This window comes from Alligator mississippiensis, chromosome 3 (assembly GCF_030867095.1).
Source record: "Alligator mississippiensis isolate rAllMis1 chromosome 3, rAllMis1, whole genome shotgun sequence".
In the NCBI taxonomy this organism is placed as follows: domain Eukaryota; kingdom Metazoa; phylum Chordata; order Crocodylia; family Alligatoridae; genus Alligator; species Alligator mississippiensis.
In genome coordinates, this window is record NC_081826.1 from 78,661,315 (window position 1) to 78,688,686 (window position 27,372).

The window sequence follows — 27,372 nt, forward strand, 5'->3', positions numbered from 1 at the left end:
TGGCAGGAAAGAATGCTGGGGTCAAATGACCCCGGCTAGGTGATTATCTAGCCTCCTTTTGAAGACCCCCAGGGTAGGAGCGAGCAGCACTTTCGTTGGAAGTTGGTTCCAGATCCTAGCCGCCTTGACTGTGAAGTAGTGTTTTGTGATGTCCAGCCTGAACCTACTCTCAATCAACTTGTGGCTGTTAATCCTAGTTACTCCTGGTAGTGATCAGGGGAAGAGGGACTCTCCTGTTCCCCACTGGTCCCTCCTGGTAAGTTTATAGGTGGCCACCTGATCCTCTCTTAGCTTCCTCTTGTGGAGGCTGAATGGGTTCAGGTCCCATAGGTCCTCTTCGTAGGACCTGCCCTGCTGCCCCGACTATGCAAGTGGCCCTCCTCTGGACCCTCTCAATGCTGGCCACATCCCTCCTGAAGTGCGGTGTCCAGAACTGGATGCAGTACTCCAACTGCGGCCTGACCAATGTCACATAGAGGGGGAGGATCACTTCCTTGGACCTGCTCGTGATGCATCTATGGATGCATGACAAGGTGCGGTTAGCCTTAGTGACCTCATCCTCACACTGGTGGCCCCTGTTCATTTTGGAATCAATAATGACTCCAAGATCCTCTTCTGCCTCTGTGCTGATGAGAAGGGAGTTCCCCAGCCTGTAGGTATGCTGCTGGTTCTTCCTCCCTAGGTGCAGTACCTTGCACTTGTCAGTATTGAATCCCATCCTATTCTCATCCGCCCACACCTGTAACCTATCCAGATCTAGTTGTAGCCTGTCCAGATCTAGTTGTAGCCCTTCTAGTGTGTTCACCTCTCACCACATCTTAGTGTCATCCGCGATTTTGAACAAGGTGCTTTCCACCCCCTCATCCAAGTCACTGATGAAGATGTTGAACAGTGTGGGCCCGAATGTCAAGCCCTGCAGAACCCGACTGCCCACATCCCTCCAGGTCAAAAATGACCCATCCACCACCACTCTCTGAGTAGGGCCCTCCAGCCAATTTGCAACCCATCTGACTGTGTAGGCATTGACGCCATAGGCACCTAATTTTTTAAGGAGAATGGGATGAGAGACAGTGTCAAAGGCCTTCCTAAAGTCCAGAAAGACTACATCCACTGCAACACCTGCGTCTAAGGATTTTGTGACCTGGTCATAAAAGTCAACCAGGTTGGTCTGACAGGACCTGCCCCTAATGAACCCATGTTGGTTGTCCCTAAGCATAATCTCCCCTGCTGGTCCCTTGCAGATGTGCTCCTGGATAATTTTTCTCAAAGAGCTTCCCCAGGACCGAGGTAAGACTAATGGACCTATAGTTTCCCGGGTCCTCCTTCCTCCCTTTTTTGAAAATGGGGACCACATTGGCCCTTTTCCAGTCCTCTGGCACCTGGCCAGAGTACCACAAGTGCTTGTAAAGTCATGCCAGGGGTCCCACAATGACCTCTGCCAATTCCCTCAGCACCCTGGAGTGGAGATCATCTGGACCTGCTGATTTAAACACATCCAGCCCCACCAGAAGTTCCCTAACTAGGTCCTCCCTGACTCTAGGCCTGGCTGTGACTCTCCTGAGTACATCCAGGATCCCATTGGGGGGGGGGGGGGGGAATGTCCCAGTCCCTACTCAGAAAAATGAAGGCAAAGAATTTGTTAAAGAGGTCAGCTTTTTCATCTGGTGCAACCAGCAGATTGCCAAGTGTGTCCTGCAGGGTCCCCATGTTACCCGGTGCCTTCATTTTACTCCCTATGTATTTAAAAAAGGACTTCTTGTTATCTTTGATCCTGGTCGCTAGTCCTGGTTCTGTCTTTGCCTTAGCCTTCCTAACAGCCCCCCTACAGTCTTGAGCAATAGAGGTATAATCCACCTTGGTGATGGCCCCTCCCTTCCACCGGGTGTACACCTCCTTTTTAGCTTTGAGACATTCCTGGATGCTTTTGGTAAGCCATGGGGGCTTTTGAGCACTCTTGCCCCCTTTGATTCGCGTTGGGACTGTCACCCTTTGAGCTCAGAGGATCATCTTCTTAAGGAACAACCACTTGTCTTGAACTCCCAACTCCCCTACCCTCCGGGACCTCAGTGCCTCACTGACTAATCTCCTTAACTCATTGAAATTGGCCCTCCTGAAGTCAAGAGCTGCTGCCTTGCTGCAGGCCTTGGACACCCTGTGCTGAATGGTGAATTCCAGTAGGAGATGATCGCTATTGCCCAGGTGGTCAAGAACCCGCAGTCCCCTCACCAGGTCATTGCCTGTGGCCAGGACCAGGTCCAGCAAGGCATATCTCCCGGTGGGACTCTGCACTTCCTGGGTTAGGTAGAGGTCCTGTATCTCAGATAGGAACCTACATGAGTGGTCAGACCTGGCTGATGGCTCCTCCCAGCAGATATCCAGGTAGTTTAGGTCATCCATGATGACCACGTCCCTTGACTTAACTGCCTCCATGAGCTGACCTGAGAATTCTCAGTCCAGCTCTTCCCCCTGGTTGGGTGGTCTGTAGTAGACACCCACCGTTAAGTCCCTTTCCCCATAACCCCCTTGTATTCTTACCCAGAGCACATCAGTCTGCCCCTTCTCTGACCTGGTGCTGTTTGTTGAGGACATATATTGATCTTTGACGTACAGCACCACACACCCACCTTTCCTCTCCATTCTATCCTGCCTGTACAGTCTGTAGCCCTTGATGTTTACTGCCCAATCATGGGTTGAATCCCACCAGGTTTCAGTGAGCCCCGCTATGTCCAGGGTTGTGTTAGCTAGCAGGAGGGCAAATTCCTCCCGCTTGTTCCCTATACTATGAGCATTAGCGTAGAGGCATTTAAGATCTCCTATGGGTGCATGCACCATCCCCCTGATCCTAGGACTATCTGGACCCCTGCCACTTATCTGGGTACTTCTTGTGCTTGTCACCTGTCTTGGCTAGGAAGTGTGCTCGTGTTCCCCTGCGGCCCCATCCCCTATAATCTTATAGTTCCTTATTTCATGCTGTTGTGCAATTCCAGGATTTAGCTAGAATGTTAAGAAATGAACCTGTACACTGTGTTCATTTTGTTGCATTAGGTGTCTGTGTCAGTGAGTTAATTAAAAATAGAAGAAAATGTTCTTGTTTCAGTGAACTGTTTAGCACATCCAGTTTAGAAGTGCTCCTTAGGAAATATTTGCATTCTCTGAGCCAAATAAAGTTTGTGTACAGATTTAACAGTGATTACACACTAGTAGCTCTGTAAATTTATTTGAGGGGAAAATTTAATTGTGTGTATTAAATACACACACATTCTACCTTCCCTCCTTTTCCAATCTCAAAAGATCGTAAGTTACCATCTTCACCCTCAATTGTCTATGCCAAGATTCACAGATTATAAAGATATAGAGGTTCTTCAGGTAGTCCTGTACATCACGATTTAGAAAGCATGTATGTGTTTCTTTTTTCCTGCTTTATTTAAAATGTAGAATTGTCCAAGGATTACCAAAACTGTGTAATGTGTAATACATCAGATCCATTATGTAAGAGTTTTGTGCATGCTGAAGAAAAAAATTATTAAATGGACATAGGCAGATCCAGGATATTGTAAAGAGGAGTGCAGGAGCAGTGATTGGTACTGCAGAGGTAGCTTCATCCCCAGCTTCTATCCCCTTCTCTCCTCCCCCCCAGGGTGGGCAGACTACACTGTAGGAATGGCAGCCAGGTATGTTTTTTAAGTCTTTGAATCAGTAAGATTATTTCTTTCCTCCCCCTGCTTTTGGCAACCCCTCTGTCCTCCTTGGTGCTCAGTGGCACTTGTCCTCCCCCACCTTTCATCCCATTCCATTCCCCTCCTTATCCATCTGCTGCTGTCTCTGGGTGACCCCAGGAGTGGGGGCAGCTTCAGAGCTGCTCCTGCCCTTCTCCAGCTGGGCTCAACTGCAGACAGTGGCGGCAGTGGTGGTGGGCAGGTTTCCCCTCCCTGTGACTGCTGTCTGGGAACATGTGGGGGATCAGGCAGGGAGGGGGATCCGGCTAGCTGCTGCTCTCTCTGGCTGATCTTGGCTCCTGGCACAGCCCATCTGGAGTGGGGCAAGAGTAGCTCTGGACCTCCCCCTACCCCCAGGTCAGCCAAGGACAGTGGCAGTAGCAGGCAGGGTGGGCGGGGAATAGAAAGGGGGATAGGTGCCGCTGAGCACCAAGGGCAAGGGAGGGTGGGATTCTTGCCTACTTTGGGGACTTGATTTTTAAGTCCCCAGTTGCTACTCCCATGGCAAAGTCTGAAAGGGGGTGGGGGATGCAACCATGCCAACACACCCTTTCTGGATCCATCTCTAGAACATGGCCTGACTTGAGCAGATTTACAGTAATATCTCACAAGCATGCTACAGTAATAGCCCATGAATTAGTCAATTCATTTGGTTGGGGGATGCTCATAAAATCCCCCTGGTGGCTGGAAATGGGAGAGCAGGGTTATAGGAATGATTTGTATCCACGTAAGACCACCACAGGAGAAGATGGATGCCAGACTGTCCAGAATTGGCAGACTGGATGCCTGATGGTGCTATATGTTATCCTGAGCAAGTCCATTGAGTGCAGTGTTCCTTTGCTAGTCATCTAACTTCTTTTGTTGCTGTCATTAAAAACATGACAAGCAGTGCAGCGAGGAAAATAATAGCCTTCCTTGTGCTTGACAAGCCATGGATGAACCTTTAGTTTGCACTGTTCAACATGCTAAGAAGATTTGTGGGTTAAAGATACTTTAAAGCTATAAAATCCCCACAGGCAAGCTTCTGTTCTTCCTTTGCACTCAACCAAAACCAACGTCAGAGCAAAACTTGTTCTAATATCACTTTAGAGTTACAAGCTACCATTTATATATTGCATGCTAGTCAGGCAAGGGTGATGTGAATGTGTAGGACTGAATGTTTCCTCCATCACTGGTCCTGACAGATTAAGTATGCATAGAACCAAGAAAGGCCTTAAAAATGTTCCCTGTTGCAGAGCAGTTCCAATGCTATTACTGGAACTTGCTGTGATATATGACTATTTTTAAGTTTGAGAACACCCCCCAAAATACATTATTTTGGTTAGTTATTACTGAGTTGTCATAGCCTTTTGTGACCCTCTTAAAACCCATCTTCCAGTTTATTTTTATGCACTTTTCAATCCAATTCTAAATTGAAAGCAAATGAGAGTTAGTGGAAGTGATGTTGACTCAGAGGGTATTTGTTTGAATTTGGCTGCAGAATTAGGGTGGCTATTATAGAGGACATTCCGGCTTTCTGCTACTCTGGCCTCTGTCCTCTATTGATATGAAACCTGATGTCTTTATGTCCTTTATTTTTCTCCTCAAGAGAAAAATAGAGAACATAAAGGCATCTGGTTTCATATCAATAGAGGGCAGATAACAACCAGACTGCCCTCTATGATGGCTACCCTATGCAGAATTGTGACCTGAAATGGTTACAATTTGATAGCTATTCATTAGCCTATGTGCAATAAGCAGGTTCCATTCAGTTATTAGTAGCTTGGGATCCATATCACAAGATCCTGTGATTTCTTAAAATGGTGTCAAAGATACAGTAAGACATGTAGAGGCAGAAGAAATAAATTGCTTTCTCTTAGAGGTTACCTCTCATCGTAGAGTGGGGACACATAGGCAGGATAGCAAGAAACATGTTATTGTGCGGCTTCTAAAAGTGCTCTCTCTAGCACTTTCAAATAAGTGCCTTTTACAGGTACTTAAATAGAAAAACAAAGCAATACAAGATTCTAACACTTTTTATGAGTTTGTTTCCCAGGCCCCAACCAGGGTTATTAAATCTTAATTGGGCATCACTTAAACATTTGGCAGCATTTATTGGTCACTAGTGGTCAATTAAAAATAATCCTATACCTCCCTAATCAATACTTAGCAAAGTATCTGAGTGCAGTTTCATGCTTGTCCTCCCTCTATACACATGCTCCAGGAGCTCAGCTGTAGTGGTGAAAATAGCTGTGTTAGCTCATGCTTTTTACAATGTAAAAAAATTAAACATAGAAGATCAAGAGTGAGGTTTGCAAATTCCTTGAAACATATTTGGTAAAAGAGGAATAGCTCCCAATGTAACGATGAGAACATTTCAAGAGAGATTGTAATTTTACCAGGTGACATGCATTTCCTAAAAAATAGAATTGTTATAACTGGAGTTACAGAGTGGACAACATTTACAAAAAGCAAAGGAGATACAGATGTTTAAGTTTATCAGATCTTCAAGGGAAGGATCTCCTTTCCTTCTCTGTTAAGTACCTAGCACACTGTGACTGCCTGAAGGAAAGCCAGGATCTGTGTCACTGCATGGAAATCTCAGTTGTCACTGTTTAAGCAGAGAAACCATTCTAGGAATTTTTATGCTACCCAGTGAAAAGAAGCATGTTATATATTTACAATCCCTGGCTCCATTTTCATGACAGCTTTAAATGCAAAACCAAACTCTTACATAAACACAAAGCAAAATAAATAAGGTAATTCAGTCTTCAGCACTCCCTATCCTGACTTTTAGACAGCAAAATCTGTTTCTCTCTCAGCATGAAAGTACTCAAAAGTGTTGAGCCAAGCTATGCTCAGCTGCATCTAATTACCTCAGCCCAACAAGGCCTTATTGAATGACATTCCTTTGTTGGCATTTAACCACAATTACCCCGCAACACCAATTCTTATGTTCCCTGTCTGTTGTGACTGTTTCAGGGACCTCAAAGGGCCAGTACCTCTGTCCCCATTGCTTGGACATGATCGTGATATTACAAAAGATTTTCAAACCTATGTTTTCCAAAATAAAATTTTATCCATTTGCATGTTAAAGAAATTATTCCTGAATGCATGGAAAGATTTTCCTTGTGCCTGAAGAAGGGTGTTTGTGCCCCCAAACTTGCAAAGAACACTTTTTCCAACTATTTAGTTGGTCTAATAAAAGATATCACAACTACCCAAAGACCCTTGTCTGCCTATGTCCTTAGACTAACACGGCTACAACCAACAATCCAAAAAAGATTTCCAGCTTCCTAATATCAATATAAATCGGAGGTTAGAAACTTGTTCTTTGTGGTTTGAAGTGATACTAGAGCTTATACTGGGTTAGTTGTGTATCACTGGTGTGGCTTCAATGGCACAGCAGGAGGAATATTCTGTAATCTGGGTACTGCTGTGTATTTCAGTCCTTTAAGACTGGTTGGTAACTCCCATAACTTGTGTCCACTGAAGTCAGTGGCTGTACTTGTAAAAAGTTCAGTAGTGCAAGGTCAAGCTCCAGGTGTGAATAGAGTAATAAGAGCTGTTTGAGGTCTGAAGCTTGAACTTCCTCCTCTAAGTAAGGCTAATATTTTTACAAAATTACATTACATTTGTTTCTGTGGTATATATTATATTTGGGTTTGCCCTAACTTTTGTGAAGATTGTCTGTGTTGAGTGATGATCACCCATTCTCATGTATGTAGGTTGAATAATAAATCCGTTATTGATGATAAAATAATTAATGAAGAACCCAAACCATGGCATTTGAAACCTGTCAAATATAGGAATTGTTGTATGGAATCAGTAGCCCACCTCACCCATATTCTGTCTTTAAACTTTTTTCACACTTTTTCAGTTGAAAAAAGTCTATGGTGGGAGAGGGTTGGACCTGATGATCTCATGAGGTCCCTTCCAGCCCCTAATGTCTATGAAATCTATGAAATCTATGGAAGTGAAAACTTGAGATTTCCCTTGCTTTCTCATAATGTTTTGTTTATTCTTTGCCTACTGTTGGAAGTGTGAAAATATTTTTTAAAAATAGTAAACGGTTTCCTTCCACTTTGTTTTCATCTTGTAACTTCCCTCATTTTGTTCCAAAAAAAGTGAAGGAGGGGCAGAAGGAAAAATTGAAAAAAAGGAGAGAAAAAAGAGGGGAGGAGGGGAATATCCATGAAACTAAATTGAAGCCTGAAGCTTTTGCTTTTTTGAGAACCTAAATGAAATGGAAAACACCATCTGGAATGAAAGTGGTTGTTTTTTCTGCCATTGTATTTTTTTATTTCGTTTCAAAAGATTCTTGTTAAGCTACTTTTTCCCATAACAAGAAGATTTAATAAAACTGAATTCTTGGTAGGCAATCTTTTGGCACAAAAATTACATCCTAATAAATTCTTGGACGTACTGCTATCTTTCAGCTCTGAGCCCCACGGGTTAATTTTGAAATATGTTAAAAACAATTCCCCTCAATATAAATAACCCAATGAAAGCAGGGCTTCACTGAAGTGGATGGTGTACAAGTAGACAAAAAAATTGAGTCCCTTTCTCCAAATCAGAAGAATCAGTATTTATTCTGCATGTGTGAAAATCAGCATCTCTAATACACCTCTTTATTTAGGTGCGTAGTGAGGAGTTAGAAAATAATTTGAGGTATTCCAGTGTGAAACTGTTGATGTTAATATGCTACCAGAGGTATCATAAATAAAGACAGAAAATTAAAGCTAGAAATCCTAATTTTCAGGGCTCTGTTCCAATCATTAGGTCAGTGGTTCTCAACCTTATTAGAATTAAGGCACCCCTCATTAGACTTGGGGCATTCCTTGGAAAATGCTACCTCTTAGCTTTCACTCCTTGTTTTGACTATTAAAAATAATAGAGCAATTCTTCTGTTCTAAAGATCTCAGAAACACCACAACAGATTAGAAATTTTTTTGACACCATGGATTTTTATTTAAAATCTCTAGCTTTATCTTGTGAATCATATGCAGGTACTTCTACACCTAACAGTGTAAATATAGTGCAGCACCCCACTAAAAGGAACTTGTGTTACTTTGGTTGAGAAACAGTAGATTAAGCAGTGCTGCTTCTTACTAGCAGGATTGCTCTCATTATTAGATTGATACATCTGCCAGGGTATCAGTGGGCAGGTCAACATGAGAAGCTTTACTGTCCAGTACAGCAAATTACTGCGTAGTAAGTGTCACTTACAGACCCTTACTGCACAGTAATTTGCTCTGCTCAGCAGTTAATTTGCTACCTACAAATGCAAGTAGCAAATTAAATGTCAAGTAATCTGCTGCATGTGTAGATGACTGACTGGGATCAAATTTGCTCCTGGTCAGCTGAGCAGCAAGGGGTAGAAGACTGCTTCCGGGAGGTGTCTGCTGCTGGGGAGGCTCTGCCACTGGAGCCCTGGTAGGGACAATGTCCCCCTGACCCAGCAGCAGGGAGCTCCCAGGCCCTGCGCTGTGATTGTGATCATGGAACAGGGCTCAGGAGATTGCTCCCTACCCCAACTCTGCCATCATGGAGTGGGGGCTGGAGATTGCTCCCAGACCTAGCTCCATGATTGCAATTGTGGAGCTGGGGCTGGGAGCAATATCCCAGGCCCCGTTCTACAATCCTTACATGGGGAGAGTTCCCTGCCCAGCCTGGAGTGAGCTGGGACCTGCCCCTGACCAGGACAGATCCCAGCCAGCCCTGAGCTGCATGGGGAAGTCTGTACATTCAATCTAGAGCTGGCTGGGGTCTTTCCCATTTTGGGCATGGACTGCATGCGCAGACTTCACTGTGCAGACCAGTACTGGCCAGGAACTGTTCTGATCGGGGCAAGTCCCAGCCCCTGAGATTTTTCCCAGCCCCATGCCCCCATCAAGCAATCGAGGCACAGGACTTGGAAAGAGCTGTGGGGGAGGGGCCAGTCCAGCCCTTTGCCCTGATCCACTGGTGAGGTAGCTAGCAGAAACCCCCAGCTGGGCGGGGTATCCTGGCCCAGCCAGGGGCTCACTGCTAGCTGCCCCACCAGTGGACTGGGGAAGGAGACTGGGACCTGCCACTCCCCCACAGCTCTTTCCAAGCCCTCTACCCCTAATTGGGGAGCTGGGCCTGGGAGCTCCCTGCTGCTGGGGACATTGTCCCTGCCACGCTCTGCCACCAGAGCCCACCCTGGTGGCAGGTGGCTCCCAGAGGCAGAGAGCAATCCCCCAGGCCCTGCCAGGAGACATCTATCCCCTGGTCCCATGCTCCCTGCCAGCCCCTGGGCTAGCCTAGATCACCCCCTGGGCTGCTGCAGGGCCAGAGCAGGTGGAATCAGACTGCTGCCAGGAGCAGCAAATCTGCTTCAAAATGGGCACACGTGTAGACACCTGCCCAGGGTGGGTTTACTTTGGAGTACCATATTTCACAGTATATAAGTTGAGGTTTGAAGCCCAAATATTGACCCTTAAATTTCTACCTCGATTTATACACCGTATCCAGGGCCCAGCCTGGCCAGCACAGCTTCCAGCCAGGGCTGCTGCTGCCACTGCTGCAGGTGCTGGGGTACTCAGTTTCCTGGTGTCCAGTGACTCTTTGTCTCCCTGCTGCAGCACTCAGGGCATCAGGTAGAGAAATGGCACAGATGGGGGAGCTGCAGCACAGAGTGTGGGGCTGAGGCTGGCGGGAGCGTGAGGCCCATGCTTAGGGGGGTGGTGGGAGTGCGGAGCTTGAATGGACAGGGTGTGGGTGTGGGGAAAGGTGTGGGTGTGTGGGGTGTGAGAGAAGGTAGAGGGGTGTGGGGACACCCCACACACTCCCCCCCTGGTGCACAGCAGCCAGCAGGCAGTAGGTGCTCATGGCCCATGCAGGCACTGCTGCCCTGTGGTACGTGGTTCTGCTGGCACTTGTGTGTCACTGGGGGAAGCTGTGCACACTGGAGCTGTCTGCCTTCCCTGCCCCCTGTCTATGTGCAGTGGCAAGGAGCGCAGCCTACCTGGGTCACCTCTATTGTGCCACTCACAGGGGCCAGGGCCGGGGCTGGGGCCAGGGCCAGGGAAAGGCTTAGTGCTCAGCTGGTGGAGCCCAGGAAGTGCTGGCCCCAGCCCCTGTGAACAGCACAGCCTGGGCCACACCATCCAAGCACCAAGCCTGGCCCCAGCCTCTCTGGCGGTGCTGGCCTTGCACGTGTCCACCCCCGCAGGTATCCTGCCTTCAGTGAGGGTGCACAGGGGCCAGTATCAATTGACCTCATATTTCTGATCTGATCCAAAAAGTTAGCTTGACTTATACACTAGATCTATGAAAATCCTAATTTTTTGACTCAGAGAAATGGGGTCGACTTACACACCTTGTTGACTTGTACACTGTGAAATATGGTATTCCCATCCAGCAGCATTTGCACTTGTAGGTGGACCCAATATGGAGGGGGTGGGAAAATGATAGCATTTTAATTTTCATTCCTGGGGGCAAACCCCCTCCCCCCCATTGTTTTATATTATGATTAATAGTCGTGGTTAGAATTTCACATTTTCTTGGTAAGAAAAGGATTTTTCTCCCCTCTATCAGTTTTAAAGTATACATGAATCACTTTTAATATTAATCCTGTGCAATATACTGCAAAGGCCTTTTGACTGTAATCTATAGGGTGGGGATTCATACCTCATGGGTTAATCCATTTAAAGACTATGCATCATAACAAACATTCAAATCTCCACTGGCTAAAGGCACCTGACTGTTGTGTCATTGCTTGGCATCTATTTACTCTGCTTTTGATTTACCAAGAGACATTGCTACACAATGAGACATTGCTACAGAATTTACTCTCCCTCCCACTGTATCTAGCATACTTACAGCTTCTGTCAACCTCAGGAGCCGGAGCGCAGGTGTCTTGCATACTAATGCAAACCACTGATCAAAGCTCAGTTAAATGCATGTTTTATGGTAAATGAAGGGAGATCATTTATTTTTATTTGCAATATATTGCCTATATATATTATCTCAAATGTATACTGATGATTCATTTCATAGTGATTTCTCATCATTTTTATTGCAGATTAAATAATCATTCTGAATAGTCATTGGGTAGCTCAAAGTGTTAAACATTAAGCCTAGGGACAGACATTCAAAAAGCTGGAGCCTAAATTGATTCAATTTTTGAAGGTTAGTCTAACCTGTCTGGGTTGAACCGATTTGCAAGTGCACAGACATTCTCTCTGGACTGAGGAAATGCAGGCACACACTTGCAGTCACTCAGGCCAGGAGCCGGGGGGTGCTAGAGCGTGTCCTTGGCTGCAAAGAAGCTGTGCTGGGGGCAAGGCGTGGCCAGCCTGGGCAGTAGCCTGGACTGAACTGGCCAGGGAGGGGTTTAATTCCTCCCTCTCTGTCCTACTGGCATGAACCTGGGTCGGGGTCTGCCAGCTGCTCCCCCCTTGCTGCTGCAGTGGTGGGGACAGGCACAGCCAAACACTGGTTAGCATAGTCCCCTGAGGCAGAGGGGGCAGGGAGGGAAGTTATTCTGTCTTCTACCCCCAGTGTACCACAGCTGGGTCTGCCTGCCCTGACTGCTGCTGCTCACTCCCTGCTTGGGGCAAGCAGCAGAAGAAGCCTCTTCCTGCCCCCTCTGCCAGACACCAGAGGGAGGGGGGAATAACTTTGCTCCCTGCCTGACTCCTAAGGGGCCCTGCCAGGTGGCCTCTGGCCACACCTCTGCCCAGCTGATGGAGCGGCAAGGGGGCAGTACTTTTGATGGGGCAGCAGCCCCTGTTATGGTGTCCAGGGAGTGTGAGTCTCTTCCCAGCAGGGGGCCACACTGCGAGGTGCGCGTTCCCCTACCAGGAAGGGGCTCATGCTCCAGGAAATTATGACAGGGGCTGCTTCCCCCATCACAATCAACCCCCCTTGCTGCTCCAGCAGCTGGGCGGGGGTGGGGCCAGAGGCCAGCCGGCAGGGCTCCTTAGGTGAGGGACAGGGGGCAGAGTTATTCCTCCCTCTGACCCCGGGAGACCACAGCGGAGTCTGCTTGCCCTGAATGCTGCTGCCACTTGCTGTCTGCCTGGGGCAGGTGACAGAATAAGCCCCCTCCTGCCCCCCTCCCTCCAGTATTTCCTTCCTCCAGAATCTGGTGGAGGGGGCAGGAAGGGGCTTATTCTGTTGTTTGCCCAGGCACATAGTGAGCGGCAGCAGCAGTTGGGGTGGGCAGACCCCACTGTGGTCCCCCAGGGACAGAGGAGGGAATAACGCAGGGGAGCAAATGTGATGAGGGCAGCAGCTGTCATGGTTTCGCAGAGCATGAGCCCCTTCCTGGCAGGGGGTTGCACTGGGGGAGCTTGGGGAGAGGCTTGCGCTCCCTAGACACCATGACAGGGGCTGCTGCCCCTATCAAGAGCCCTTCCCCCTCGCCGCTCCAGTGGCCAGGTGGGAGCATGGCCAGAGGCCAGCCGGCAGGGCCCCTTAGGTGGGCTACTGCTAAACCCCTCCCTGGCCAGTTCAGCCCAGGCTACTGCCGGGGCTGGCTATGCCCCTGCTGCTGGAGCAGCCAGCAGAAAAGTGCAGGTCCATGCTGGTGGGACAGGGGAGGGAGGGCTGGGGGGATTAAATTCTTCCCTGCTCCTGTCTGTGGCCAGCGTCTGGCCAGGCCTCTGCCCTTGCCTGTCCCTGCTCCAGCTGGGGAGCAGAGGGGTTGGGCTGGAGTAGAGAGCCCTGCCGAGAGAGCATGCTGGGATGCTGGGGGACTCTGGTTTAACTTAAACCAGGAAGGGGTCTGAGACCAGTTTGAGCTTAATCACTTAAATCTGATACTATGTTCAACCAGGTTTATCTCAAACTGCTTTCAGCCATTTTGAAACTGGCGTATGTGCACTGAACTTGTGTTCTGTTACAGGTTTAAAGCAGTTTCTGATCACTTAAACTGGTTTATGTGTAATGTCTTTCTGTAGCCTAAGGGTCCCAAAGACAAATGCCCTGCATTTGAAAGCCTATCTAAATCTATCCCAACAATGTAGTTGGTCCAACAAAAGAGATCACCAAGAAAAATCCTTTCCTCTCAAACGCTGAAGAATATATTTGCAAACTTCTGCAGTTCACTTTGACTTTGGCTAGACTAGTGTTAAACTCGTGTGTGTCACTAGCTTAGGGCCTGTTTTAGCAGTGTTATGGAACACTGAATGAAACCTGATTGAAGCAGAGGAGTGCAGTAACCCCTCTTTAGTTGTATTTAAGCTCCTTTTTTGGAGCAAGGTAGTGGAAACAATTCTGAGATAACTGGAGTGACCACCTAAAACACAGGCCACCAGCAAGGCCAGACAGAATTGAAATTGTATGGGAAGATGGGTTTCAGTGAAATCTGAATGTTAATACAAGGACTAGCAACTTGTTTGGTAGAGTTGTCTTTGAGGACGCATGGTGCAAAAACAGATAGCAAGAAAAAGACTGGTAGCATGGCTCTGGGCAGAGTACTGTAAGCAGAGAAACTTGTCTCCATTGATTGACTCATACTGTATTTAGGAAAATAGGACTGTATACATTTTTTGTAAATAAACAGAATTGCAAGGAAAATCTGAAGCTATAAATCAGTTTCTCCTAACAAAAACAGCCATTAAAACCCTGAATATTGACTAACTGCTATTGTCAAGAGGAATGAAAGTTATTTACTGCCTTGTCTATACTAGACTGTAGAAATGAGGCTGTTAGCATGTTGCCTAATATTCCCTTTGCATCCTAGTCTAGAGAAAACCTTTGATGGCTTATATGTGTACTTGCTGTGTGCTCAAAATGTTTTACGTGTGCATTCTTAAAATATGCATACAAACATTATTATTTGAAAATGCTAAATTTCTTTTGCAAGTAATTTTTTTTCATGTGTGAGTGGTTCAAACTTTAACATTTTGAACAGAAATAAAATATAAAGTTATAGCCAATAGGCAGCCCAGTGCCTACTCTTATTTGCCCAATATATTTAGAAATTAAATTAAAAAAATTATGTTTTCCAGAAATATCTAATAGTGAGAATCAAACTGTTTAGTAAAAAGCCAGTTTTCCAGCTGCACATTAAGTACTGCTAAATATTAACCATTTTAACAGATTTTGGTTTTTGGCACTTAGCTGTATTAAACATTCAGTGATCTGAAGATTTTTTTCCAGCTGTCTCGCTCCTCTACATGAAGGGAAAAAAACAGTTTTCAAGGCTCTGAGATTCCAAACATTTCAAAGTTATTTTTCCAGGTGCTAAGTGTAAATGTCCATTTTTAGCTGCTATTGAACATAAAAGATGTTTTCAATCTGGAGACTGACAGAGGAAGTAGTATAGTGAGGATACAGACCACTTAGAGCCATTTTCATCTCAGACCATGAGAAGTGGAGGCTACATTTTTAGTGGTGCAGACTGAAAAACAGTAGTGTAGGGAAAAAACTGAGCACCTGGGACATGGGGGCAACATTGACTTCTGGTTGCCATGCAATTGAAATCACGGCTTCCAGCTGCAGCCACTTTTTTCACCTCCCCCTGTCCCACCTGTGCCGCAAGTCGGCTCTCAAGGCAATTGCGTTGTTTGCCCTGCCCTAGTTACTCTACTGCCAAAAAATTACTAAACTGCTCTGCAGCATTCCTGAAGTAGGTCACTGCATCCCCTCTTCCAAGTTTCTCATCTCAAATGAGATATTTTTGAAAAATAAATAATCAGAAGGAACGCAATTACCCTTTTTACTTGAACCTAAAATGAGGTGCCCTCCCCCCAGCCCCCAAACAACATAGGGAAAAAAGCCCTTTCTCTTAGATTTGCATACAAAGCCAGTGGGGGCAGGTGGCTACTGTGGCTCTGACTTTGGCCCTGAGCCCAGGTCAGGGCCAGAGTCAAACCTACAGCAATTGCCTGCCCCTCACTCCATTTGTCTTGAAGCTTCTTCCCTCCCCTGCCCACTTTGCCTCCCCTTACTGCGGGGCACAGCTTGGCTCCCTCTTGGACTGGATTTTCTCCCAGACATGGAGCACATGGAAACTCCTTCCCCTGCTTGGTCAGTCAGCAGTGCTGCTGCTGCTGCATGGTCCAGCAAGAGCTGTGCTTCCGTGTGCTGTGCTCCAGGGAGGGCATAGAGCCTGAGCTGTTTCTGACAGTGGGGGCAGGGGGAAAGGGCAGAGACTGGGGAGCTGGGGTCAGGGAAAGGCAGAGGCTGTGGGGAGCTGGTGGTGGGAGGGTGCAGGTGGCAGGAGGGGCAGGAAGGCTGCAGGGGGAAGAAATGGGTGGGGGGGGGCAGAAGGCAAGGGGTCCACCTGATTCCCGCTAGCCTGTAGCAGTGGAGGGAGAGGGAAAACAAATTCAAAACAACCCTTAAATAATTAGATTTTGTACCTAGAAAATTATAACACGTTTACAACTTTTCCATATATAGAATATAAATATTGGGGGAGGGGGGTCATCTTATATTCAGGGTCATCTTAAATTCAAGTAAATATGGTCTTTAAAATATAATATTGACCCAAAATTGACAACAGTATATTAGATTGTGTCTCATTAACTGAGTCTTCAAACATCAAGAACAATCAATCATTATAGGTTAACTCTGTTCTTTATAGCTCACTCTAAGGATAATGCACTTATCAAAAACAAATCAACAAATGTTGTTCAAAATAGGAAGGGATGGAGAAAAATTAGCTGAGATGAGCCATTGCTATATTCTCTGAAATTATTACTCATTGCAATAACTTCCTAGTTATGCTGGATACATATAGTGTTTGCTTCTTAATGAAACATAAAGTCTCGTTTACAAGTCCATTATACTCTGCAACCTGCCCACTTGAAAAATGATCTGTCCATATAAGTCTTGCTGCCTTGATTAGAATGTTTTGTTCTAATTTTATTGCTTTGCTTAGGAACTTTTAGTTTCTGTTGGTTCCTAAAATCCTGTATTCCAATAGTAGCAGAACAGTGGTCATTGAAGACGTCACATCCAGACTTCTCCTCTATAACAGTCTGCAAGAATTTCAGGGCATAGCCTCAGTTTACCTGTTTAATCAAATTTTAATTAATTGCTATTAGACTAGGATTACAGGTCAATATTGGACACAGAATGAGTTTGTAATTTTAATAAATCATCCATAGTGCTTTTCCCACATCATGTGCATGTGGGACCCTCCTGCATGACACCTCACCTCACATGCAGCTCCTTGCAGGCTCCCTTGTGGCACTGCACTGCACAGATGCTCTGGGTTGCTGGCTTGTTGCATTGCTCCACCACTTGGGGAAGGGGCATGCAGCAGAAGCCTGGGGAGGGTGGGGAAGCCCTGAGACACTGCTCTGGCTGCAGCAGAAGCTGGAAAGGGACAGTGGCGACCAAATGGGGCCAGGGGGCTACATATGCAGCCTTCAGTCTGCCAGCTGGACAGTCCTGATCTAAACAATTGCATTTTTAAAAAGTCAAAGCTATCTTTGTTCCTAATATGCATTGGATGCTAAAATGTTTGATGGCTCTCATTAGCAGTCTGTGACATATCCAGAATTGTTTAGTTAATCCAAGGATTGTTCATGCTCAGCATTATTTAGTTATTTCTAACTAAAGTGACACTTCATAAAAATAGCAAATGGTTGGCAACTAATGGCCTCTGAATTCTATTTCTAGCTCTAGTGTCTATTTCTGTTCCTCTTGGTTGCTTTTCTTCTAACAAATCAAATTTAGGATTGCAGCAGGAAATTTAGATTTAACCTCAAGAGTCAATGTTTTGTCTCATATCTGCTCTAATGTGATGCAGATGTTGGGACTGTTGTATATAACTTAAGATTTTATTGAACTAGCCCTCCTGGCTTAATAGAAAACATAGCAAACTTCAGTGAACATTAAACACAGACAATTCTGAGGGCAGCAATCTTGAGCACATATATAAATATATTTACAAAATGCTTGAGATTTTTTTTTCAAACTGCAAGTCCCTCAGCTGTTCTGTATGAATGAGGAAGGGGAGAAGAAAGTGAGGGTTAACTAAAATGTAAAAAAAAAAAAAGACAAGAAAAGACCTCAAAGGATTTTCAGGCTGATTTTTTCCCTGTTTTTTATGTTAATAATTTGGCAGTTGTTAGCAAATTTATGGGCTGTTCTGAGTATTTTTTAAACATCAGATGCATCATCCCTTATCTTGAACCCTATTCTAGTTTTCCCTTTTTAGTTAGTTTATGAGGGGCTAAATAACTTATTGAAGAACACCAAAATATTTTGAGCTAACAAAACACTGTACTGTGCCATGTGAACCCCAAAACACACTAACTTTAAATTGTTCCATCACAACTTTATTCTTACTGAATCATGAATTTTCTTATTTGTAAAATGGTATTAAAAACTGCTGTTATTTTGTGGAACCAGTTAAGCATCATACTGGCTCATAATTAAGATATTGCAAAATGTAAGGCTATAAACCAAAGTTACATCACCAGAGGGTGCTCTTCCTCCCCACAACACAATACTAATCTTGTTATATCAGCTTCATTTTAAATTTCTGCAATCTATGCAGTGCAATCTTCAGGCAAAAAATAGATTGGATAGAAAGCACTTGATAGCCAATCAGAAAGGAAGAAAGGAAGACAGAGGTGTACAGAAAAATTATGTCACAGCAGTAGTGCAGATATCTACTTACTATCATGATGACCAGTATTGTTTCCTTATGCTCCTTTTGTCTAGCTTTATCCCTCTGTTGACTCTTGTCGTAACCTCCAGACTAAATCTCTTTGGGGCAGGGATTTTTTACTACAATAGCATTTTGGTCATGACTATGATTCCTGGCTGCTAAGGTACACTAATAATAAGAATAGGAATAAGAATAATATGGATGTTAGCATAGTACAAGAGAATCCCCAATTCCTGTCCTGTCCTGTAATTCTAAGATTCAAAGAAAGTTAAAGTGTAAAAAAATCACTGTTCTGTTTTCAAATAAGGGAATATACAAAATTACATTCACGTAATTACAATATTGTGAGTTGATCATTTATAATCACTAGCCCTGGAGTGAAATCATTCAATAGAATCCTTGCATATTAAACTATAAGCCTAGTATTCCCCTATTAATCAAACTGATCTGAGTAATGAATTTGTCTGTGTTTGTGGTTAATTGTCTTTGCCTGTCTTTTCCATCTGTCTGCTTCTTGTGGTATGTTAATCTGTTACTGCAGGAATGTATAAAACCTAGAAACACTGGGACCTGATCTCAGCTGGAGAATCAAAGATACTACTGTAATGCAAATAATACATGTTATTGAACTGCAGAGAAATCTTTAGTTATGACGTTGACATCAGTGCATTTTCTGCCCTTAATGCCTCAAATGTCTGCTGCTTGTCTTATAATAGAAGAAAATCTATATGGTTAGCCATTTACAGAAGCATCACTTAATAAAATAATAATATTGATGGTTACATTACTGCAACCAGCCTTGACCATCAGATTACATACCCAGTATGGAATTATTAAATCATAAAAATGCACAATAGTTATCATAAGAGTAAAGATTTGATGCCATCAATTCAGCATGACCATAAATCATCACATTTAAATCTCGTTTCTTTCCAGGCTTAAGTATAGTTCTTTCCTTTCCGCAGACACTATACAACATTTACAAGTAAGTGCATTAACCTAAGTGCTTTACCATTCTACTTAAAACATTGCATTTAATGGTTTCCTCATATGAGACATGACTGTTTGGAACATTTGAAAAACCTTTGTTTCTTTCAGCCAACTACTGGACTACGAATGTAGTGTATGTTTTTCTGTGTCAAGTTTTCAGAGTCCGTGACACTGGTTTCTTTTCATGTTTGTAATTCTTCCAGTTTCCCTTTCACTTTCAGTCTTTCAGACACACAGCCTAGCTCATTTCCTCTTTGTAAGTGTTTTTCACAAGGTACGTTAAATAGATTCATTCTGTTGATTAACAATACTTTATTCAAATGTGCTCATAGTTTCCTTTAATGCTATTTATTGGCTACTAAAAGTAGATCAGTACAGGTGATTACCTTAAACCAGTTTATCCTTTTCCAAATCTCTTAAAACTCTTCTCCATAAAACATGCAGAAAACTCTGGTCAGGTAAAGGCTGGGCAAGTTGTAACTTGTGATTATTGTTGATTGGCTTATTACACTTATGGATGGTACACACGCTATCCAGGGTAGTTACTCTACCCTGAAACAGCCTTTTTCTGTTATATTTTCCTCTTTTTTATTTATTTCATACCCTGCCCCCCCCTTTGTGCATCTGCTTTTTCAGACTCTAACCTCTTTGCTGGAACTATAACTAGGGATCTACTTAAAACACATGGAGGAGAAGTAAAAATTGCAGGTTGCTTGTGGCACCTGGCACCATTTTTGTCGTCTTTTTGTGGCAACTCCCTCCCTCTACCCCCACTTGGCTGATTGGCCAAGGGTCCCTGGAAGCCCTGCCCCTCACTGCTGATTGATGGAAAGGGCTGTCTTTCATGTGGCTCCACTCCTTGCTGGTGATAGGCAGAGAGGGCTCCCCTTGATGCTGTCACTGCTGATTGGCAAAGCGGGGCAGGCCCAAACAAAAGGCAGCCCTCTTTGTCAATCAGCAGTGGAGGGAAGAGAGGATGGCTGCCATTTTGTCTGCTCCTCTTCATGCTAGTGGTTTCTTCTCCACCCCATTGGGCTGGGAGGCTGGCCTGCAGCAGCCAGTGCCTTCCACTGTGGAACCATTTTAATTTTTAGTAAGTTTCTTTTCCTTCCTCATGATTCCATGCAAAATCACGGGGTACAGCAGTTCTCACAGTAATTGTGGAAACAGCCTTTTTTGGTGGTTTCTGTGAAAATTGTAAAATTACAAGTTGAGTAGATCCCCGACTGTAACCTGCCAATGTTAAGAGCAACTTGGTAAAAGCCTATAGGCATCAGTGGGCATGTCTACATGTGCACTATTACTGTGCAATAACTTCCCATTCTGCACAATAACTATGATGACTTACACCTACTCGGGAGTAAATTTGTTATTTGTGAGTAATTACTGCATAGTAATTACTCTCTTAGCACAACCAGGGCTGTTAGAATCATTTACAAAGGTGCACACAACTTCTGGGGACAGACATAGGCAGGTTCTGAGCCTTCCGCATCCACCCACACATGATCTTGTTGAGCTGCTGAAGCATGCTACCCACCCTAAAATATGATGTCTATCACCTGCATGGTGGGCCAGACCAGGTAGGATTAAGTTCCCCGCAGTGCAGTTCATAGATTCATAGATTGTAGAGTCGGAAGGGACCACAATGGATCATCGTGTCCGACCCCCTGCCCCTGGCAGGAAGGAGGAGCAAAGTCATATGACCACAAGCCTCCTCTTGAAGACCTCCAAGTAAGGTAATAGTATCACCTCTCTTGGAAGCCCATTTCAGATTCTGGCTACCCTTACTATAAAAAATTTCTTCTTAATGTCTAACCTGAACCTACTGTCCACTAGTTTGCACCCATTATTCTTAGTTACTCCTAGGGGTGCTCTGGTAAATAGCACATCTCTAATTCTCTGTTGTCCTCCCTTGATAAACTTATAGGCGGCTACAAGGTCTCCCCTCAGACGTCTCTTGTGAAGGCTGAAGAGATCCAGATCCCTCAACCTCCCCTTGTAGGGTCTTTCACGGAGGCCACTAATCATGTGAGTGGCCCTCCTTTGAACCCTCTCCAGATTCTCCATGTCCCTCTTGAAGTTCAGCGCCCAAAACTGGACACAGTACTCCAACTGTTGCCTGACCAATGCCACATAGAGGGGGAGCATCACCTCCCTCAATCTGTTGGTCATGCATCTGCTAATGCATGACAAGGTGCGACTGGCCTTGTTGATGGCTTCATTACACTGCCGGCTCATGTTCATTTTGGAGTCAAATATGACTCCAAGATCCCTCTCAGCCACTGAGCTACTGAGGAGGTCATTCCCCAACCTATAGGTGTGCTGGGGATTCCTCCTCCCTAGGTGGAGTACCTTGCATTTATCTTTGTTGAATTGCATCCTATTTCATTCTGCTCATTGATCCAACCTGTCCAGATCGGCCTGTATCTGCTCCCTGCCCTCTGCGGTGTTAACTCTGCCCCATAACTTGGTATCAGCTGCAAACTTGGAGAGGGTACTCTCCACACCCCCATCCAAATTGCTGATGAAGATATTAAATAACACCCGTCCAAGGACTGAACCCTGCGGGACCCCACTGCCCACCTCCTTCCAGGCCGAGAACAATCCGTCCACCACCAGTTCCCACTTGAGATGTCTTCAGTGACTGTCTAACTCTGTTCCATCCCCCAAATCATGCTGTACTATAAGACAGGGAAGGAAATTACACATGAACTGGTACAAGTTATCAGAAACTGGTTCAAATCTGTAATGCAGCAGAAGTTCAGTGCATATAAACCACTTTCGAAAGGGCCCAAACCAGTTTAAGCTAAACCTGGATGGATGTAGTATCAGACTCAACTGATTTAGGTTAAATAGGTTTATTGAGCTTCTGTCCCAGATCACCTTCAGAGTCAGGCTGTCTGCTCCAGCCAAGCAAGGGGGCATGCTCTAGCACGTCCTGGCTTTTGGCTTGGGCCGCTGCAGGCATGTGGCTGCTTTTCTGGAATCAAAACTAAATGTGTGTTCACTTGCTTATCAGTTCCATCTACACATCTTAGGCTAACCTGCAAAGATTTAACCGATTCAGATTTCGGCTTTTTGACTGTCTGTTCTTAACCCTAAAGTTCAACATGTGAGACAGGTGTTATTGGCACTGAAAAGGTGATGGTATTTGTTCCCTTCTTTCTCAGCACTTTCTTTCTTTTTCCTGTGCTTTAGGGCTTTTGCTGGTCAATAAGGGCCAGAAAGGAATACCTTTCCTTCCACCCACTCTATGAATACTACAGGGGGGAAGGTCAGGGAGGGACATTCCTCTTCCTTTAATCTATGGCATAGGGTCTCCTTAGTGTTTTGGGTATTGTGCCATGTAGTTGCAAGTGAAGCTTTAAAGTGGCAAATAGGGAGATTGTTTGGGTAAATGGTAGCCTGTGAACACAGGAACTGGGTTTAATGGCCCCAAAGTCTCCTTGTAGTCTATGTTCCTGTGCTTTGTATTATATTTTTCTTTTTATGTAAACATGGGACGTGGTTTCTGCCTTCTGGCTTGAGAGACAATATGTATAATTTCTGTTTACAGGAGCTCCAAACTCCAATCCAGGCAGGTATCAATTCTTAAATCTGAGGGCATAGTCACAAATTGTCTGGTAATTCAGAATTGAGGTTTTCCAGCAAGCCTGCCCTCTTTCCTAACTTGCAATAGGTTTGCAACTGCAACATTTTTTGAAAGAGCAAAACATTTAACAGATTTTATGCAGCTGTTTTGTGTGTGTTTGCATTATATATATAATATACACACACATACACATGTATATACATACACACATGCATGCACACACTTGCACACACACACATATTCAGGCTTTATATATAATGTTGTTTTTTCTAATCATATATACAAATATATAACTTGATCATGCAATACTTTGCAAGGCAAATCTTCCATAGACATACTGTCTATTCAATAATTCAGTCTAAATAAGAACATAGAACCAGTATATAACATCTATCCTTTTTCCTAACTCTGACAGCTAATAGTCAATTCCTTATGACTTCCAAAACATATTTGAAATTTCAAAAATCAAGAAAATGCAATATTATTTCTGTTTATTCTATTTTTTATAATTAAAAGGATATTTTGTAGGTCAATGGCATTTAGGTGATGACGCAGTCATACTCATTTAGCAGTATATCTACAACTAAACAACAATGCTGTTAGCCACAAATGTTAGTTTTACATTTACTACAGTGTGTGTGGATGTGCTGGCTGAAAACATCAGCCTCACATTAAATTTCATCATCTAGATAAAAATTTTCACAGCAACTCCACATGCTATGCGATAAGATGACAATTGCATTAACATAGCTACCATAAGTCACTCCAGGTGAGCTTGCTATTTTTATTGCTAGATGTTGCTGAATAGGGGAAACTGGCCCAAAAATACAGGAATAAAACATATACTCCATCTAAAGTTACACAAATCTTCAAGAAGTTCTTTTAGAATGTTTAAGCATCTCGTGTATTGCACAAGAGTGATAACATGAGACATGACTTGTTCTACTTCATAGAGCTTGTTCAAATTAGAGTTCTGCAGTTACTAGGGAAATGTAAATTAGGTAACGTGTTTTGCTCCTTAAAACAGATAGTTCTGTTTATTTTCAGGGCATACTTAAAGAAAACACTGAAGAGAGATTCTTTCTATGATGGATGTGTACCTCTGGTGTCTCCTATCCTGCTGTTTACTCTCATTAGCATTTGGGTGACTTTATCTCCATGCGATATACTTGCAAAACAAACCAGAATGTTTTTCTGGATGCTTGGTGTTACTTTCTCAAATATTCTTGTAAGTATTTTGTGATTGTGAAGTGTATTTTGAGACAACTTTCTTTCAGCAAGACTGTTCTTTGATTTGATGCAAGTAAACCCAAGAACAATGTTAAATCTCATAGAAGCATTTGCACTGGTCTTTAGTTCTAGAATGAAGGATCAAAACAAAGCTTCCACATTGCAGTCTCCTTTATAAAAATGTATTGCATCAGTTGTTAGAAATGCTGAAGCTTATTCTAATTTTTAGTTTTTTACTATTTTGTACCATTTTCATATGGGCTCTTCTTCCAGGGTTTTATGAACAATGCTGAGGACTAGAAAAATGGCTATGTACCACTGTTGGGTGTGAAATTTTGAGTATGTAAGTGATATATAGGCCTCACCATAGCCTTGTGCTCAGTGGTGGTTTTCTCTTGGATTTCCATTGTTTTCTAGCACCTCCTTTTATTATCTTCTAATGTGGATTGTGTAAGAAATCTTTTTGAGATAGTGAAAGGGCTTACAATATAATAACAATGAACATTATTTTTAATACATAAGATCTCATTGAAATCATGGTGTGAGCCCCAATTCAAGTTAGTAATTGGCTTTATTGGAACTTAGATACATTCTGAAGTGGTTTGCTAAATCAGTGCCTTTTTTTAAATGCTAAAAATTGACTGCCCTGAAACAAATCCTACAAAAATGTTGCATTTTTTGCAGAAAAATACAGTTTAACATATATCAGCAAATAGTATAATACAATGCAAAAGGATACAAAGCTATTTCAGAGAATTATATGAGTAAACAATTAGCTTTATACCGTGATCTACAAAGGCACTAAGATATTGGACAGTCAGTAGCTTTTCTACACATTTTCAGTAGAACCTTGTTCCTGCAAAAATAAATATAGTTTAGTAGATTTAGTGATGCATATTTTACACTATATTGACACTATATTTTAATAATTTGTAGTGCACACTTTCATTATATAAGTGAATTTCAATCAAAGCTGTGATCACTGCAATATAGGGCATGCATTTCTTAACATGTAAAAGCGAGTTACTTGGATTTACAAGCATTTAGTCTCATCAAAAGTACTGCCAATTTCAAGAGATCAGAAACCATGAGTAATTAGATTCTATTTTGTTCCTGCCCAACTGCAGTGCACACATGCGTGTGGGTGAGAGTGACGTTAGCACTGTCTGCTCTCAACCCCACATTTGCCCCTCCCCTACCCAGCAATTGATTCTGAAATTTTGAAATAAATCATGTCTCTCCAGTCCCTGCATCAATTCTCCCATTCCCATCTGCCCAGCTCCCACCCAGGCCCATGTGAGTAAAAATGAGTGTCTATGTACAGCGCTCTTTTTCCAAGCATTCTTTTAAAATTATGGTCAGAACTGCAGTAGATCCATCATGAGGAATGCTAGTCTTGTTTTTCAAGGCTACAAATTTTGAGTGCAAAATTTTTCATTACATAATGTATACTTTTTCTAAGCAAGCAGTCTGTGCCCTAAAATGAAAAAAACATGTATTTCGTATGATGAAGAAAGGTATTTCAGAGTTTGACAGAAGGCAGACTCAACTTAAACATCTCAAACAATCAAGAAGAACTGTGGCAGGATACATTTAAGGGGAAAAAAATTAGGCAAGCCAAAAATTTCTTGTTAGGCTGCAGTTTATCACAACTATTCAGTGTAATGTGTGTTTCAAGGTCCTGTTTTACTAAAATAACCACTGCTGTATGAGAGTTACATGCATTAAACACATTTAAGTAGTAGTTCAAACTACTACAATTTGAAGAGCAAAAAGCTACATTTCCTATTCCTCCAGTAGTTTTTACACACAGTCCTTTCAGAGACTGAGGAGATGTTGTCATAGTGATAGCTTTTCACCCTGAGCTTTGATACATCAGGTTTTCATTATCTATTTTGTAGTCCACAAACTGCAGCCCACGCTTCTATACCTGCCAATATCTTGCACTTCTCATTCCTTTGACAACATGTTTATATGTCCAGTAGGTACATTTGGCTTAAAGCCAGTTTTCAAACTTGACCTCATAACAATTCAGTGTCAGAATGGACAGGGAAGACAGAGGCCTCCTGGGAAAAGAGAAAGAGAGATGCCTTTAACTGGAAGGTCTAAGAGACAGGTAGCAGAAAACCAAGGAAGGCCCAGAAAGAATCTGTCAGCATCCCTCTCTATATGGACAGCTCCTTTCTTTTCCTCCCTCCCTCTCACAGTCTGTCCCATTGGCAGCCAGCACTAGTGTGGATTCTGGATGCCAGAAAGTGAGGCCATTGAGCAAGCTCACTGTGCATGTGTCTGCTGGGCAAGACTGCAGCTCTCATGCTGAGACTGGAGCTCTCTGTGGCAAAAGGGGATGTGGCCACACTCCTGCGCCCCTCTGGGTTCATCCCTGGCAGCCAGAGGCAGCATTGCCTTTTGAAGCCACACCATTTACCCTAAGGAGCGATTCTCTTGATCTGAAACAAAACCCCCCTGAGAAATATCCAGGCAAATTGTATATGTGCAAGTAGGAACAAGAGGCAAATGATCAAACTTTTATATGAACTGCAGGTACTCTTAGAAACCCCTCTGAGGCAAGGAGAGATTTCCATCATAGTTGAACACTTCTATTAAGGTTTTAGGGTTCAGCAGTAGACAGTTTGGCCCTTTTGAAGCAGCTCAACTGGACAGAGCAGGGTGCCCTCACATATACATTAGTTCTAAATCTTGTCAGATTTTCCTACATACCTTAATAGGCAATATTAATAAAACAGTTCCTACAAAAAGAGAAGCTACTGAATAACCAGGTAACAACAACATATAGAAAGTATGGTCATTTGATTCCTAAATATAATAATAGGCATGTGGATTGTAAAGGGTAGGAAGACTTAAGGAGTTCCATACTGGGTCAGATCAATGGTCCATCTAGCCCAGTATACCATTTCCAACGGTGACAGGAATGGATGCTGTACAGGGAGAGCACTGAACCAGATCTCTCTGGAGTGACTGATCTCCTGTTAAGTACCCTTCCCTGGCATCTGCCATTATAGGTTTAGAGATGCCAGAGGAAATGTCTCCAGTCATTCTGTTCAATAACCATTAATGGATCTATAATCCATGAATTTATTCAGTCCCTTTTTGAGCCCTGGCTATGCTATCTGCTTCCGCCACCTCCTGTGGCAGTGAATTCCAAAAGTTAACAATGTGTTGAGTAAAGTACTTGCTCTTAGTTATCTGTCACTTACTAATTTCAGCAGGTGCTCCTTAGTTCTAGTATTCTGGGAGTT

At 43.7% G+C, this 27,372-nt stretch overlaps 1 protein-coding gene across 1 annotated transcript in view; it reads left to right on the forward strand.

Moving 5' to 3' along the window:
- The window catches only part of LOC106738256 (ethanolaminephosphotransferase 1), an 84,530-nt gene that overhangs the window by 50,124 nt on the left and 7,034 nt on the right, over nt 1-27,372 (forward strand). Inside the window, exons 7-8 of the mRNA XM_019498584.2 lie at nt 19,237-19,285; nt 23,930-24,110. Of these exons, the coding sequence (XP_019354129.1) occupies nt 19,237-19,285; nt 23,930-24,110 (230 nt within the window). The remainder of the gene's footprint in view (nt 1-19,236; nt 19,286-23,929; nt 24,111-27,372) is intronic.